General features: G+C 36.0%; 1 protein-coding gene across 1 annotated transcript; it reads right to left on the bottom strand.

Moving 5' to 3' along the window:
- Positions 1–14288: 14288 nt before the first annotated feature.
- LOC311175286 (olfactory receptor 4F3/4F16/4F29-like) lies at positions 14289–15116 on the bottom strand (the record flags this gene model as incomplete). Its single annotated transcript, XM_084240183.1, has 1 exon — positions 14289–15116. The coding sequence occupies one exon, from the start codon at positions 15114–15116 to the stop codon at positions 14289–14291; it is 828 nt and encodes a 275-aa protein (XP_084096309.1).
- Between the last annotated feature and the right edge of the window lie 496 nt (positions 15117–15612).

The following is a 15612-nucleotide window of genomic DNA, read 5'->3' as shown; positions in this document are numbered from 1 at the left end:
TCTGCGGCACCAGTTCGATCCCCTGCTGCTCCCGGCCACCTGAGGAGGGTCCCGCATGGGGCGCAGACCTCTCCTGCTGCCCGCTGCTCCCCTCAGTCCTTCTGCCTGCTCTGCTCCCCACTCTGGCTCTGGTGAATTCTCTCACCCTCCCACGCTTCTGACTGTACCCAGTGTTTGTATAAATAAATAAATAAATCTTAAAAAAAAAGAATAGAATTATTATTTAAAAAAAAGATGTGAGAGATCTAAAGATATCTTCTAAGTTTGAGAATCTGAACCACCATTCATACAAATTTCATTCTCAGTCTGAAGATACTGACAGGTTAGAACCTCCCTTAACTAAATATCCTGAATTTTATCTTTCAAATGGTCACAAAATCCTTTTTCATCTAGGTAAAATCCAGCCTCCCACTACTTAAAACCATTCTTTTCACTCTTTATAACTGTGTACAATATAAATTGTTTTTAGTGTCCTTCTGATTAAATTTTCACATGTATGATCTCAACAAGCTGATACCCTCTTCACCTTCTGTTTCCAAGACTCAAAAATGTAATCCTTGTTATATGTTTCCCCTTACAGTCTCTTTCTCATATCCCCCATCCCCAGAAAAAAAATCACATTTATCAACTTTTCTCTAACTACACATAAAGTTGTAAAGTTTTGACACACTTAAGATAGCAGAAAAACTAATCTTATGTCTTACACTCTCTGGGGGGTAGGGGGCGGGAGGGGAGGGATTGGGGTCAAAATAAGGGGGTTGCAAGTAGTTTCCATTCTGTTTGTAAATTTCCACATAATTTGACATAACATTTACATTGGAAATAATTTAGTCAATTTTGGGTCTTCGGATCACACTTCTATTCAGATACCTGCAAGACACTCCTATCTTGCAAATGCTACCATTACTTAATAAATTTGCTTTCCTTTTCACATAATGTCATCACTTTGTACTTCATCTCTTTTTGGAAAAAAATTATTAAACCCCTATTTTATTGATGTCTTGAATCACCAGTTTTTCTTACCTGTTTAGTAAATTGCAGAATGAGAGCAATTCATATAATTATCACTGGCAACAGAGTTGATTCCAAACATTATAAGCCATTTGACTAATGTTTTTCACACCCTACTACTGTGTAACTCTAGATAAAAGTCAGCTTAAGTTAACCTTCTCCAACATGTAAATACACCTTTTCAAAATTATTCTCCACTTCTAGTCAGTTTGTTACCCTGGACACTATCTCTCTGCACAGAAATCATTCATGCACTTGAGAATGTGACTCTCATCCATAGCAATGCCAATAAAGGAATAATCTCTGACACTAGATCTAGTTTCCTTATAGTTAAAAATCCCCACTCTTCCATTTATCTGATAAAGAAAAGAACATCTTCATGGAGTCTTAGATTTCCCTATAACTTCTAATGCAAAGTGCCATTAACTCTCACCATATGTGGAAATGAAACTGATTAGGAGCTCTTTAAGAGTAATCAGGTGATACTACAAAGACTTGTGTCTAGAAGGAATTCATGGGTCAAGGGACTTGGTCCCTAGGGACTTATTTGGTTTGACCAGAGCATCCAAATGTCCAAAAAAGCTCATAATAATACCTTAGAGAAGAATAGAAAATAAGAGTAGAATCTTCACTTTATGCTTAATATTTTTGTGCCAATGTTCTGTATATTTTACAAATTCTGGTAGTTGCCAAATACAAGTGACAACTACCTGAAAATAAGTAAATATTAACTCAAAAAATTAACTGCAGCCATCTTGATCATACCCAAAATAGCTTAGATACTTAATTCTGAGTATTATTTAAATTGTAGTACTATACATAATGACTGTAATTGTTAAGGAACACGTATTGAGTAATTATGAGTACACAGAAATTTAGTTCCACAGAAGTTCTATGAATAGAGTTTAAAAGTAAAACAACTGAAATATACATTTAATGTATCATTTAAAGTTGAATTAAGGAAGTTATGTTACATCCATACATAGTCATATTCTCTGATGTCACTAAAAAGCAAATACAGACTAAATAATTAAACACAAATACTGCACACTGCAGATTGAAACTATGACTAGCAAAACAGCATTTGGTATATTTGTATCTAAATAAAACATGATAAAACTTTTTCAAAAATTACTTCAGTATTTTTAGTTAAAATACAAGGTTGTTAGATGAGAAAACAGTATTCTTTCACTTTCGTACACTTGTATGAGTCAGGATCTAGCCAGGACAAAAGTTAGCACAGTGAAGTCAGGTAATTGGAAAAGAGTTTTAAAAGGTGAATTTTACAAAGCATGAATGGATGCAAGGGGAAAGGGGAATATATCAGGTTAATAATGACAGGTCCAAAATTACAACTCTTAAGATAAAGGGACAAGGACAGAAACTGGATATAAAGCCTAGAAATAAAGAATTGTGCTGAGAGAATCACAACAGAAAAATATAGCTAGCCTACTTGATCTTAAGGAGAAGGAATAAATTCCAATGACCTGATCTTAGTCATCATCTTCCCTCATCGGTTCATTTACTAAAGCTACACATTGGCCAAACAAACCAAAAAATAGAGACAAGGCAACCTGTTGATGCAGCCCATTAAGATCAAATTCTCAAGCCACAAAACAAATAGAAGAAAGATTGTGAGATTAAAACGGAAGAGACATTTGAAACTATCCTTTACCCTCTGAATCCATTCTTGTCTTTTACATTTGGAAACAAGCAGGACAGGGCAAATAGTGCCCAAAAATGAGGAAATTGAGCACCCTAGAGTAATTAATATGGGTATCTTTGGAGAATAAACCTAAAAATGTTAGCCATGTACAGTGGATTTATTATGAATGAGATAGAGGAGAAAATGAAAGTTAATCAGAATGAAACATCATTCTCATAACCCTAATCCCCATTTTTATATTCCATTGGTCTGTGTGTCTGCTTTTGTTCCAGGACCATTCTATTTTGATAATTATAGCTTTGTACTATAGGGGTCTGATAACCACATTTTCTTCTTTTGTGTCAGGTTTGCTTTAGCTAGTCAGGGTCTTCTGTGGTTCTATATGAATTTCAGTAATATTTGTTCTATTTATTTGAAGAATTCCAATGAAACTTTGTTAGAGATTGCATTGTGCCGGGGACCAGCCTCCGGCAAAACGTCTTGCCAGGGGTTCCTGAAAGGATGAGACGGCCTAGGCGAAAACGAAAGATCTGAAACTTAGGGGCTGAGGGGAAGGGGATGAGGTAGAATGAGGAGACACTGACACTTGGTGAGGTGCTAGTATCTTCTGCCGAGAGACTCAGCAGGTCTTTTTTTATTTATTATTAGTAATAATAATAAGGAAATACATTATTATGTGTAAAGCAAAAACAATTAGTATATTATGTTTCCCATAGACTACTGGCCCCTACAGGTCTCAGCTAGACGGCAGCTTTCAAGGTTAATAGATAATAAACCAGACCTAACATTAAAGCTACTTATTTTTTTATTTAGACAATTATTTAAAACAGTGAATAACCACCAGTGCATCCCTATCAGCTAAAGCCTAAGCATCAAAGGACTCTTCTATTCACATGACCTTCAGCCGGAGACCAGCTGCTGCTTAGTTATCAGAACTTTTTCTACCTAGAAATTTTTTAACTCAAATAGCTTCATATTAAAAACTTTCCCAAGAAACTTTAAGAGAAAACAAAATAGAAGGACCTACTATGATTATTGTATTGTAATGCTTGTCAGGCATGTTCAATAACTTGTCTCCCATTGTCAAGTGAGCCAAACAGCCCAACAACTAATCTCTAAACAAACAATTTTTCGTGCTGTTTACTTACAGTATGCTGATACATATAATTTATTGCCTAATATACTTTTTGATAAATTTTTCTCTATGTCCATGAACAAAAAGCAAAGGGATGTCAGATCTTCAGCCCCACGGTGTGAGGCCCTTTCTCTTAGCTGCTTGTCAGTATCCTATCTGGCTGGGGCAACAAGACCTCCTGCAGCATCTCCCCCTTTTTTGTTTTTGACCATTATTTTTATGGCGATGAAGATTGAATATATGGATGTTGGAATGCAGTCTCAGATGAAAATTTTACCGGGTTTTAGTGTGAAAGAAAATCAGTCCCTCCAGGTATTGTCCATTGTAGAAAGCAAAAGTCCTCCATTTCTGGAAAAACAGCTCATTAGTCCAAGCAAAAAAATTTAGAGACATTAGCCAAAACAAGACAGCAAATATGTCAAAATCTCAGAAAAAAAAAATTTTGAAATGGTTCAATTTATGTAAAATACAAATTTTCCCAACCTTGATCCCAAACTTTATTAGTATAGTAAAAGTTTGTAAACTAAATTTACTTTTAAACCATATTACCTATTTTTGCATACAATCACAGGGCAGAATAACTAAACAGTAATTTCAGCTGGTTTTGTTGGAACACTCCATATATGATTAGAGCAAACTGTCCAGTCCATGTAGGCTTCAGGAACAAAGTTGGTCTCATCAGACTCCACCTGGGCTTTCCTCTCCATGAGGGTACCAGGGACTTTTCGTTGGCTGGGTTGTCCAGTCCTGCCAATGGAGGCAAGCTTCCTCACCTTCTCTGGAGGTTTCTGGAACCCTACAAACAAAGCAAACAGGTTCTCCTCTTTTTGGTTCAGCTCTGTTTTAACTTTTTGGAAGAACTCCACACAAAGCCACACAATTAAACTCATGTCCAAATTTGTTTGTTTAAACAGACAAAATCCCTATGGAAGTTATGTAAAAATAGACTCTGAGATAAGTAGTAAAAGATTACTACTACTATTTTTATGCTGTGTTGGTATCAAGGGGAGAGAAAATGCAAACACAAGTTAGCTTTTCTGAAAAAATAATTGCAAACTTGCTGCAGATCCTGATCACCAAAACAAGAAAACTTTGTGGATTCAGAACAAAATGCAAAAAAAAAAAAAATTACCAGTATTATGTCAAAGAAAACTTAGTAAATATCAGGTGCATTTCCAGGTCTATTCAGTCCTTAGTAGGAAAGTTTTACTCTCAACAGTTTCATCAATAGGAATCCATTGAGGTCTTTTTTTTTCCCTATTTTTCCAGAAACAATTTCTGTAATAACAATCAGTAAACAATAAATAATCAATAATCAATAAACAATGGAAATATACAATATTACAAGGTGACAATCACCACTGACAATTTGCATACATATTAGGTACTGAAAGGTATTATACACATTTTAGAAAACCAGTGTTAATATTTCTGTACATGCCAAAGTTTTATTATTTTTCCCAAATGACAATGCTTCCTTTTCAGTTTTACTACACTAGGTAAGCCAAATAGAACAAATTCATCTAACGCCTTTCCCAGGAGGAAAGGGAGAAACTTTGTGGAGTGTCTCAGGAGCTCTACTGAGGTTCCACAAAATTTCCTTGCATCAGCCAAGGCGCCCGAACAGGGACTTGAAAGGTAAGATTTCTTTCCTGTGCGGGGATGGCTAGGATCTGCTCCATAGGGTAGGGCGCATACCCGCCTGTAGAGAAAGCAGGTTTGAGGGAAGCAGTAAGTCAGAACCGTAATAAGGCCAGTGAGTATCTTATTACGTGATAAGGCGAGTGAGTGTCTTATCGTTGAGAAGCATTGGGCCATATTGAGTCTAAGGAAAGAGGACTCTTTATTGATATAAGTATACTTGTTAAGAGAGGCCTTAAGGCCTCTCATGCGCAATTGGCTAGTTTCCTAAATTTTGTTGAGATGTGTTGTTCTTGGTTTCCAAAAGACAAAAAAAAATCATGGCTGTCTGCATGCCTAAAGGACATCAAAGAGGACTCAGCTGACAGCCCCGTATTAACAAAACAGTATTAGAAAAAGTGATCAGGATTCTTGGAATAGTAAAATTGTTTTTCAAAAGCTAAAAGTTGATTCTAGAGCCAATAGTGACCTCTTTACAAAGGCATCGGCTCCCAATTATGAGACCATTCCAAAATCCAGCCCAAATTTCCAGCCCTGACATGGCTAAAATTGTTGAGATAAAAATAAAAACTCAAAAACAAGTAAGAAATAATGTGTCATAATCTTAAATAAAAGAAAAAATGCTCCAATCTTTTCCTGTTAATTATTTGGGGAGGAGGCTAGGTTCCCCCTGGTGGAGTTTTGCCATTTGTTTCTTTTAAAATAAATAAATAAATAAATAAATAAGGCATTTCTAAATAATAGTATTCAAAGTTCATTCACAATTGGTAAAGTAATAAAAAATGGTTAAATATGACTATGTAAAATTATATGACTATAATATAACTAAAAGGTTTTTATTAAAATAGTATAAACCCACTTCAGTGGGCTCGTGGAGGCTGTCCTTGATCTCAACAAGCAGCTGCCTGGACTTTTTCTCCAGTGTTGAGATCACTGGCAGGTCTCTACTGCCTTCCTGCTGTGGGGGACTAAACTTTGCTATTGTCCACCTTAAAAAATTATTTTGGTTCATTCTACAAAAATAATTCTATTTCCCTGTGTTTCTCTGATTTTAAAGTCTAAATTGTCTTAGGCAAAAACTGTTGAGTTACTTTTGACTTGTTAACAAGCTATACAAAATACTTATTGGTTGAATAAAAGCTTTTAAATTTACTTATTAAAACTGTAAAAGGTTAAGTTTCTTGTTAAAACTACATGGTAAAATATAAAGTGGTAATATAGACATTTTTGAGCTAAAATCTAAACCTCAGTATCTTCACACATATTGGTAAAATAACTATATTTTAAAATATATACACATGGCCAAAAATTTATATGTATATCAAGAAATCTCTGTGTCTGTTTGTGTCTGCTTTTGTGTTTTTGTTTTGTTTTGTTTTTTACCTCCGGAGGACTAATAATAAATGGCGCCTATATAAATTCTCATAAAAACAAATTTTGACATCATCTTCCAAAATTTTTAATATGCAAAAACTAGTTCAAATTTTATAATATAATTCAAAACATATATGCCTAAAAGTTATGTTAAATATTAATAATCTACTATGTGTAAATGTATCTTTAAAGTATTTTTCTTTCCTTGACTAAAAACATATATATATATATGCATTTATGTATGTATATGTAAAAATTTTTTTTTTGTCATATTAACTTTACCAAGTGCAACTAAGTTATACTGTTTTTAAGTCAATTTTAAAAATCTGCAATGTTTAAAGTAACATTTTGGGGTGGTGAACACACAAAGCACCTCCTTATGTTCTGGACTACTAAAAGAAAACCACCATCAAAATTTGTTGAAAGTTTCAGTGATGTCTAAAAAAAAAAAAAAAAAAATTGATGACTGATGGTTAATTAAAATAAAAGGTAAGAAAAAGTAGTTTTGTCTTAAAATTAAAATGTCTGGTTGTACCAGAATGTGGAAAAATAGAAAAAAAAGCTAAAATTGAGGGTATGTAGTAAGTTGTAGAAGGTTTGAGGAAAGTAAATTTTATTTGCCTTGCTTTATAAAACCTACAAATAATGGGTTTGAAGAGAAACAATGATATGTGTTGGAAATTTGGCTGTGTTACATTATTTGATCAATTTATTCATTTGATGGAAAAAGGACTAATTAATACTAAATCTTGCTTTCGTGTGGCCACACAGGCCGTTTCAGTGAAGTTGTCCACACAGGCCATTTCAGTGAAGTTGTCAACACAGGCCATTTCAGTGAAGTTGTCAACATTGTGGTGCTGGACTAAACCGGTGCCTTCATGGAAATTTTGTGTTGTTGTTTCTGTTGTTTTTCTGATGCTTATGGCAAAGCTTCCTAAAAATCTAAATTCAATTTCAAATCTGGTAGCCTGTCATTTGGCTGATGCAAGGAAATTTTGTGGAACCTCAGTAGAGCTCCTGAGACACTCCACAAAGTTTCTCCCTTTCCTCCTGGGAAAGGCGTTAGATGAATTTGTTCTATTTGGCTTACCTAGTGTAGTAAAACTGAAAAGGAAGCATTGTCATTTGGGAAAAATAATAAAACTTTGGCATGTACAGAAATATTAACACTGGTTTTCTAAAATGTGTATAATATCTTTCAGTACCTAATATGTATGCAAATTGTCAGTGGTGATTGTCACCTTGTAATATTGTATATTTCCATTGTTTATTGATTATTGATTATTTATTGTTTACTGATTGTTATTACAGAAATTGTTTCTGGAAAAATAGGGAAAAAAAAAGACCTCAATGGATTCCTATTGATGAAACTGTTGAGAGTAAAACTTTCCTACTAAGGACTGAATAGACCTGGAAATGCACCTGATATTTACTAAGTTTTCTTTGACATAATACTGGTAATTTTTTTTTTTTTTTGCATTTTGTTCTGAATCCACAAAGTTTTCTTGTTTTGGTGATCAGGATCTGCAGCAAGTTTGCAATTATTTTTTCAGAAAAGCTAACTTGTGTTTGCATTTTCTCTCCCCTTGATACCAACACAGCATAAAAATAGTAGTAGTAATCTTTTACTACTTATCTCAGAGTCTATTTTTACATAACTTCCATAGGGATTTTGTCTGTTTAAACAAACAAATTTGGACATGAGTTTAATTGTGTGGCTTTGTGTGGAGTTCTTCCAAAAAGTTAAAACAGAGCTGAACCAAAAAGAGGAGAACCTGTTTGCTTTGTTTGTAGGGTTCCAGAAACCTCCAGAGAAGGTGAGGAAGCTTGCCTCCATTGGCAGGACTGGACAACCCAGCCAACGAAAAGTCCCTGGTACCCTCATGGAGAGGAAAGCCCAGGTGGAGTCTGATGAGACCAACTTTGTTCCTGAAGCCTACATGGACTGGACAGTTTGCTCTAATCATATATGGAGTGTTCCAACAAAACCAGCTGAAATTACTGTTTAGTTATTCTGCCCTGTGATTGTATGCAAAAATAGGTAATATGGTTTAAAAGTAAATTTAGTTTACAAACTTTTACTATACTAATAAAGTTTGGGATCAAGGTTGGGAAAATTTGTATTTTACATAAATTGAACCATTTCAAAATTTTTTTTTTCTGAGATTTTGACATATTTGCTGTCTTGTTTTGGCTAATGTCTCTAAATTTTTTTGCTTGGACTAATGAGCTGTTTTTCCAGAAATGGAGGACTTTTGCTTTCTACAATGGACAATACCTGGAGGGACTGATTTTCTTTCACACTAAAACCCGGTAAAATTTTCATCTGAGACTGCATTCCAACATCCATATATTCAATCTTCATCGCCATAAAAATAATGGTCAAAAACAAAAAAGGGGGAGATGCTGCAGGAGGTCTTGTTGCCCCAGCCAGATAGGATACTGACAAGCAGCTAAGAGAAAGGGCCTCACACCGTGGGGCTGAAGATCTGACATCCCTTTGCTTTTTGTTCATGGACATAGAGAAAAATTTATCAAAAAGTATATTAGGCAATAAATTATATGTATCAGCATACTGTAAGTAAACAGCACGAAAAATTGTTTGTTTAGAAATTAGTTGTTGGGCTGTTTGGCTCACTTGACAATGGGAGACAAGTTATTGAACATGCCTGACAAGCATTACAATACAATAATTATAGTAGGTCCTTTTATTTTGTTTTTTTTTAAAGTTTTTTGGGAAAGTTTTTAATATGAAGCTATTTGAGTTAAAAAATTTCTAGGTAGAAAAAGTTCTGATAACTAAGCAGCAGTTGGTCTCCGGCTGAAGGTCATGTGAATAGAAGAGTTTTTTGATGCTTAGGCTTTAGCTGATAGGGATGCACTGGTGGTTATTCACTGTTTTAAATAATTGTCTAAATAAAAAAATAAGTAGTTTTAATGTTAGGTCTGGTTTATTATTTATTAACCTTGAAAGCTGCCGTTTAGCTGAGACCTGTAGGGGCCAGTAGTCTATGGGAAACATACTAATTGTTTTTGCTTTACACATAATAATGTATTTTTTTATTATTATTACTAATAATAAATAAAAAAAGACCTGCTGAGTCTCTCGGCAGAAGATACTAGCACCTCACCAAGTGTCAGTGTCTCCTGATTCTACCTCATCCCCTTCCCCTCAGCCCTTAAGTTTCAGCCCTTTCGTTTTCGCCTAGGCCGTCTCATCCTTTCAGGAACCCCTGGCAAGACGTTTTGCCGGAGGCTGGTCCCCGGCAGCATTGACTCTGCATATTGCTTTGGGAAGGATGGTCATTTTGTAATGTTAATTCTTCCAATCCATGAGGGTGCTATCTTTCCATTTCTAGGAATCTTCTGTTTCTTCTAAGTATGTCACAGTTTTCATTTTATAGATCCATCACCTCATTTGTCAAGTTTACTCTTAGATATTTAATTCTTCTTGATGTAAATAAAATTGGGATTGCTTCCTTAATTTCTTCCTCCTTAGGCTCATTGTTTGCATATAGGAAGGCAACTGATGCTTGTGTATTGATTGCATATCCTGCCACTTTGCTGAATTGATTTATTGTTTCAGTTAGTTTTTGAATGGAATCTTTAGGGTTCTCTATCTGTATTATCATGTCATCTGCAAATAATGACAGCTTTACTTCTTTCTCAATTTCAATTCCTTTTATATTCTTTTGCCTAATTACACTAGATGGGATTTACATTACAAGTAGTAGTGGTGAAAATGGACATCCTTTTCTTGTACCAGATATTAGAGGAAAAGTTTTTAGTTTCTCATCATTGAGAATGGTGTTAGCTATAAATTTGTGGGTCCACTCTTTGAACCATGCTCTCCACTATAGTGGATATCTCTTTCCCTACTCTTCTTTTACCCAGAGATTAATTTTTTAAAATGTATTCTTTTTTTAAGATTTATTTATTTATTTATACAATACTGGGTGCAGTCAGAAGCGTGGGAGGGTGAGAGAATTCACCAGAGCCAGAGTGTGGAGCAGAACAGGCAGATGGACCGAAGTACACTGCTGAAGGGAGCAGCAGGAACAGCAGGAGAGGTCTTCACGCCATGTGGAACCCTCGCCAGTGGCTAGGGATAGAACCAGCACTGTGGAGGCCACAGGCAGCTCAACCATTCCGCCACCAGGGGAGGTCCTCCAGAGATTATTTTAATTCTTGTCTCTTCAGGCATATTTGGTTAATGTTAGTCCCTGGTGATCATGAGGTAATCTGGTTTCACCCCATATCATAAGAACTTCTGAGTTCAGTGTTATCTGCCCTCATCCATTCTCCCCAGAGAAAAGCAGGGAATTTCCTGTGATGCCATCTACCTGGAGTGTCCTTCATGATCCATGTCCTTTAATTTTTTAAAGCCTTATTTTTATTTTTTTAAAGATTTATTTATGCATACAAGAGCTGGAGTACAGGCCAGGGATGCAGGGGCGTTAGAGGATTCACCAGAGACAGAGTGGGGCACAGAACAGGCGACGGACTAAAATACACTGCTGAGGTCTGCTGTGCCATGTTTATTGCTCCCTGGACAGCCAAGGATCGAACTCGTGCTACAGAGGCTGCAGATTGCTTCATAGTGCGGTGTTTAACCCCTTATACCAACAGGGAGGCCCCCCATGTCCTTTATTTTTTTTTAAATAATAAATTTTATTTTTATATTCCCCATACAATTGCAGCCCCCCCCATTCTGACCGCAATCCCTCCCCTCCCGCCCCCGCCCCCCTAAAAGTGTCTCTGGTTCATAGTTTTTTGTTGATTTTGATTTTCACTTTCTTATAGTTATTCATTTTCCTGGTCCCTTATTTAAGTTTTCTATATCCCTGCTATGAGTGAGACCATCCGGTATTTTTCTTTTTCTTTTTGGCTTATTTCGCTGAGCATGATCCCTTCCAGTGCAAACTGGTCCAACCACTGTGGAGAGCTGTGTGGAGATTTCTGGACCTACTAAACATAGAGCTTCCATATGATCCAGCAATTCCACTCCTAGGTATTTACCCAAAGGACACAGAAACATCAATTCCAAAGAACACCTGCACCCCTATGTTTATAGCAGCACTGTTTACAATAGCTAAGCTTTGGAAACAACCCAAATGCCCAAAAATAGATGAGTGGATCAAGAAGATGTGGTACATATATACCATGGAATATTACTCAGCATTCAAAAAAGATAAACACATGCAATTTGCAGCAACATGGATGGCCCCCATGTCCTTTAAAGGGGAACATTTGGTCACTGTGAAGGCATGCATCGAGACAAGAGTATGTGAAAAGATACAGAGAAAAGAGAATAATCTACAAATCAATGAAAGAAACCTGGAACTAATCATTCCCTCACAGTCCTTTAAGGAGACAACCTGTCAACACCTTAATTTTGAACATCTAGTTCCAGAACCTGAGACAATGATTTCTGTTGTTTCAGCTACTTAGATGATGGTACATATTTATAGCAAATAGTATATAAACCATTCTCTCAAATGGGAAATAATGTGCTTTGTTAGGTTGTTTCTTTATCTATTCATCTTATTTTCCAGGAAGAAAAAAAGAAATTTTGATATCCAATCTCGATGTATGTCTCAGACAGTGTCAGCAACACAATATTCATTAGGGACTTAAGTCCCCCACTTTCACAAATGGATGGGCCAACCAGAAAAAAAAAAGTAAATAAGGAAATGATCGCCTTTAATTAGAAATTGGTCAACATGGGCTTCAAATTCTACTAAGCTATAGGGACTAAAGAAATATTGTATTGGAACAAAAACATACATGCAGATCAATATAATAGCATTGAGTACCCCTCAAATGCCCCACTATGAACATCTGTGAACATTTACTCTATGACAAGGAGCCAAGAGTATGCACTGCAGAAAGGAAGTCTCTTCATCAAATGATGTTGGGAAAACTGGACAACCACAGACAAAAGCTTGAAATTAGTTCACAATTTCACACATTTCACAAAAATTAACTCAAAATGGACTAAAGACAAGGATATAAGAACTGAAACTATAAAATACAGTAAACAAAAAAAAAATAACTAAAACTCTTCACAGCATTGTCTTCAGAGGTGTCTTTGGTAATTAAATGCAAAAAGACTCAAAGGCAAATATGAATAAACAAGATTATGTCAAACTAAAAAGCTTCTGCACAGCAAAACCAAAAGTAAAACAAAAGAAAGAAAAGATTTACACATAACACAGCTGACAAAGGATTGATACTCCAAAATATCTAAAGAATTCATGCAACTTAGCCAAAAAAATGGACAGAAGAGCTAAATAGTTCTCAAAAGAGACTTACAGATGACCAATAGACACATGAAAAAAATGATTTATCATTTCTTATTGTTAGGGTAATGCAAATCAAAACAACAACGAGATACCATCTGATACCCATAAGAATGGCCTAGATCAAAATGAGAAGCAATTATAATAGCTTATAGCCCTAATTATAGCCCTAATTATAACAGCTATAGTAGCAGCCTGAGTGTCCAAGGACAGATGAATGGATTAGGAATATGTGAGATATATACATAACAGAATACTACTCATCTATAAAGAAAAAAATGAACCCTTGCCATTTGCAACAACATGGATGGCACTGGAGAGGATAATGCTAAGTAAAATAAGTGAGAACATGAAAGAGAAATACCAAATAGTCTCAATTTTATGTGGAATATGGAGAAACATAAAAGGTCCATAAAAACCAAACCAATAGTAAACTGTTAACATCTAGCTGCAAAACTGAAACAAGAGGGCCAAGGTGGTATGGTGACAGTAGGGGAGGCAAAGGGCCCAAAGGAACATAGTAGAGGGTGATTGGGGCACTGGTGATAGGTAGGATATGAAACTAAACACTTGTAGCGATTTAAGCCTATAACCCCCAAAGCAGATACAATGATGCAAATCTACTTTACCTCAATAAATTTAATGTAGTGTGGAAAAAGCATGGGTGGGGGTATGAACATTTAATGAATTTGTGTATCATGCTTATCAGGAAAAAAATTCTGGTGTTTTCACAGTTCTTTGTCTAAGAACAGGTCACATGGATTCTGCCCAAAGATGTGAACCCACTGCATGGGGTCAAAGATTCTACTGCCCTCGCACAGCCATGGCAGACACCCAAATGAGGGCAAGACTATGAGCAATCTGCAGCAAGTAGAATTCCTGTCTGAGAGACAGATGCTATATTTGTACTTCTAATAATTATTTGAAAGAAGTATTATTCCTTAGGAATTAAGGCTAAAGATTAGTATAATCTTCGACTATAATTAATCCATATATAACTACTTCTCTCTTTTCAAAAGTGATAAACCTCCCTTCTAAGTGAAAGAAAACTAAACTCAGTCAGTGTGTATAACCAAATCAAGGTAGGACAAAAAAGTTTCAGAGTTTGAACATCAGTAATGAACACCAACAATTACAAGTGTTCTTCACAATATAAGTGTCACTTAGAGATCTTCGTAAAGGTCACTAACTGTCTGCATGCTCTCTTCATTGCCACCTTCATTTCTTGATTCCTGAATGTGTAAATGAGAGGATTAAGGAAAGGAGTGAGAACAGCATCAAAGATGCCCAGAAACTTATCTAGGTGTATAGAGGGAGATGGCCATGCATAGAAAAATATCAGTGGACCAAAGAACAAGACTACCACCATGATGTGAGCTGAAAGTGTGGACAGAGCCTTGGATGAACCACCTGAAGAGTGTTTCTGAACAGTGAGAATGATGACCACATAAGAAATGAGCAGTATGATGAAGGAGCCAATAGAGATGAATCCACTGTTTGCTGTGACCATGAGCTCTAGTCTATAGGTGTCTGTGCAGGCAAGTTTGATGAGCCGAGGAAGGTCACAGTAAAAACTGTCCAGCTCATTGGGACCACAGAAAGGTAAGTTTATCACAAAAACCAACTGAGTCATGGAGTGGATAAAGCCAACCATCCAGGCAGTCACAAAAAAGAAGATGCACATTCGTGGGTTCATGATGGTCAGGTAGTGGAGGGGCTTACATATGGCCACATATCTGTCAAAGGCCATGGCAATGAGTAGTACCATCTCCACACCACCTATGACGTGGATGAAGAATATCTGAGTAATGCAGCCACTAAAGGTGATGACTTTACGCTTCCTGAAAAGGTCATAAATCATCTTGGGAGAAGTGACAGAAGAAACCCCCAGGTCAATGAAGGAGAGGTTGGCCAACAGAAAGTACATGGGCGAGTGTAAGTGATGGTCATAAATCACAGTGAACATAATGAGGGAGTTTCCCATCATGCTTGCCACATAAAGCATGGAGGAGAATACAAAGAGGAGAAGTTGGATCTCCCAGGAATTGGTGAGTCCCAGGAAAACAAATTCTCTCACCGTAGAGTGATTTGCTGTCTCTGTTGAATTTGTTGACATTGCTATCTGAAACACAACAGAAGAAAACATGAATTATGATAATTATATTAATACATTAGTAGAAGTCAAAGTTATGGAATCTTATTTCTACTTTAGCATTGAAACTGACCTAAAAGTTTATGGTTTCTCAAATGAGACCACACAATAATCTGGTGCTGTCATGTGAAGCTTTCTTTATCACCAGTTTGTATCTGCATTTGATACTGTTCTGCTTCCTCCCAGAGTAGCTGTGATGTTCTTCATAAAATACAGATTGTTTAACATGAAAATCAGGAACTCAACTTCTAATAAATTCTTTAAATTTTTGTTTCAAGACTAACATACCCTAGTTCTAGTCACATAAAACTATTCGTTTCTCAACTATCCC

This window comes from Talpa europaea, assembly GCF_964194135.1.
Source record: "Talpa europaea genome assembly, chromosome: 8".
NCBI classification, from domain to species: Eukaryota; Metazoa; Chordata; class Mammalia; order Eulipotyphla; family Talpidae; genus Talpa; species Talpa europaea.
Note: the sequence above shows the minus strand (reverse complement) of the source record. Positions and strands in the feature narration are given on the sequence as shown.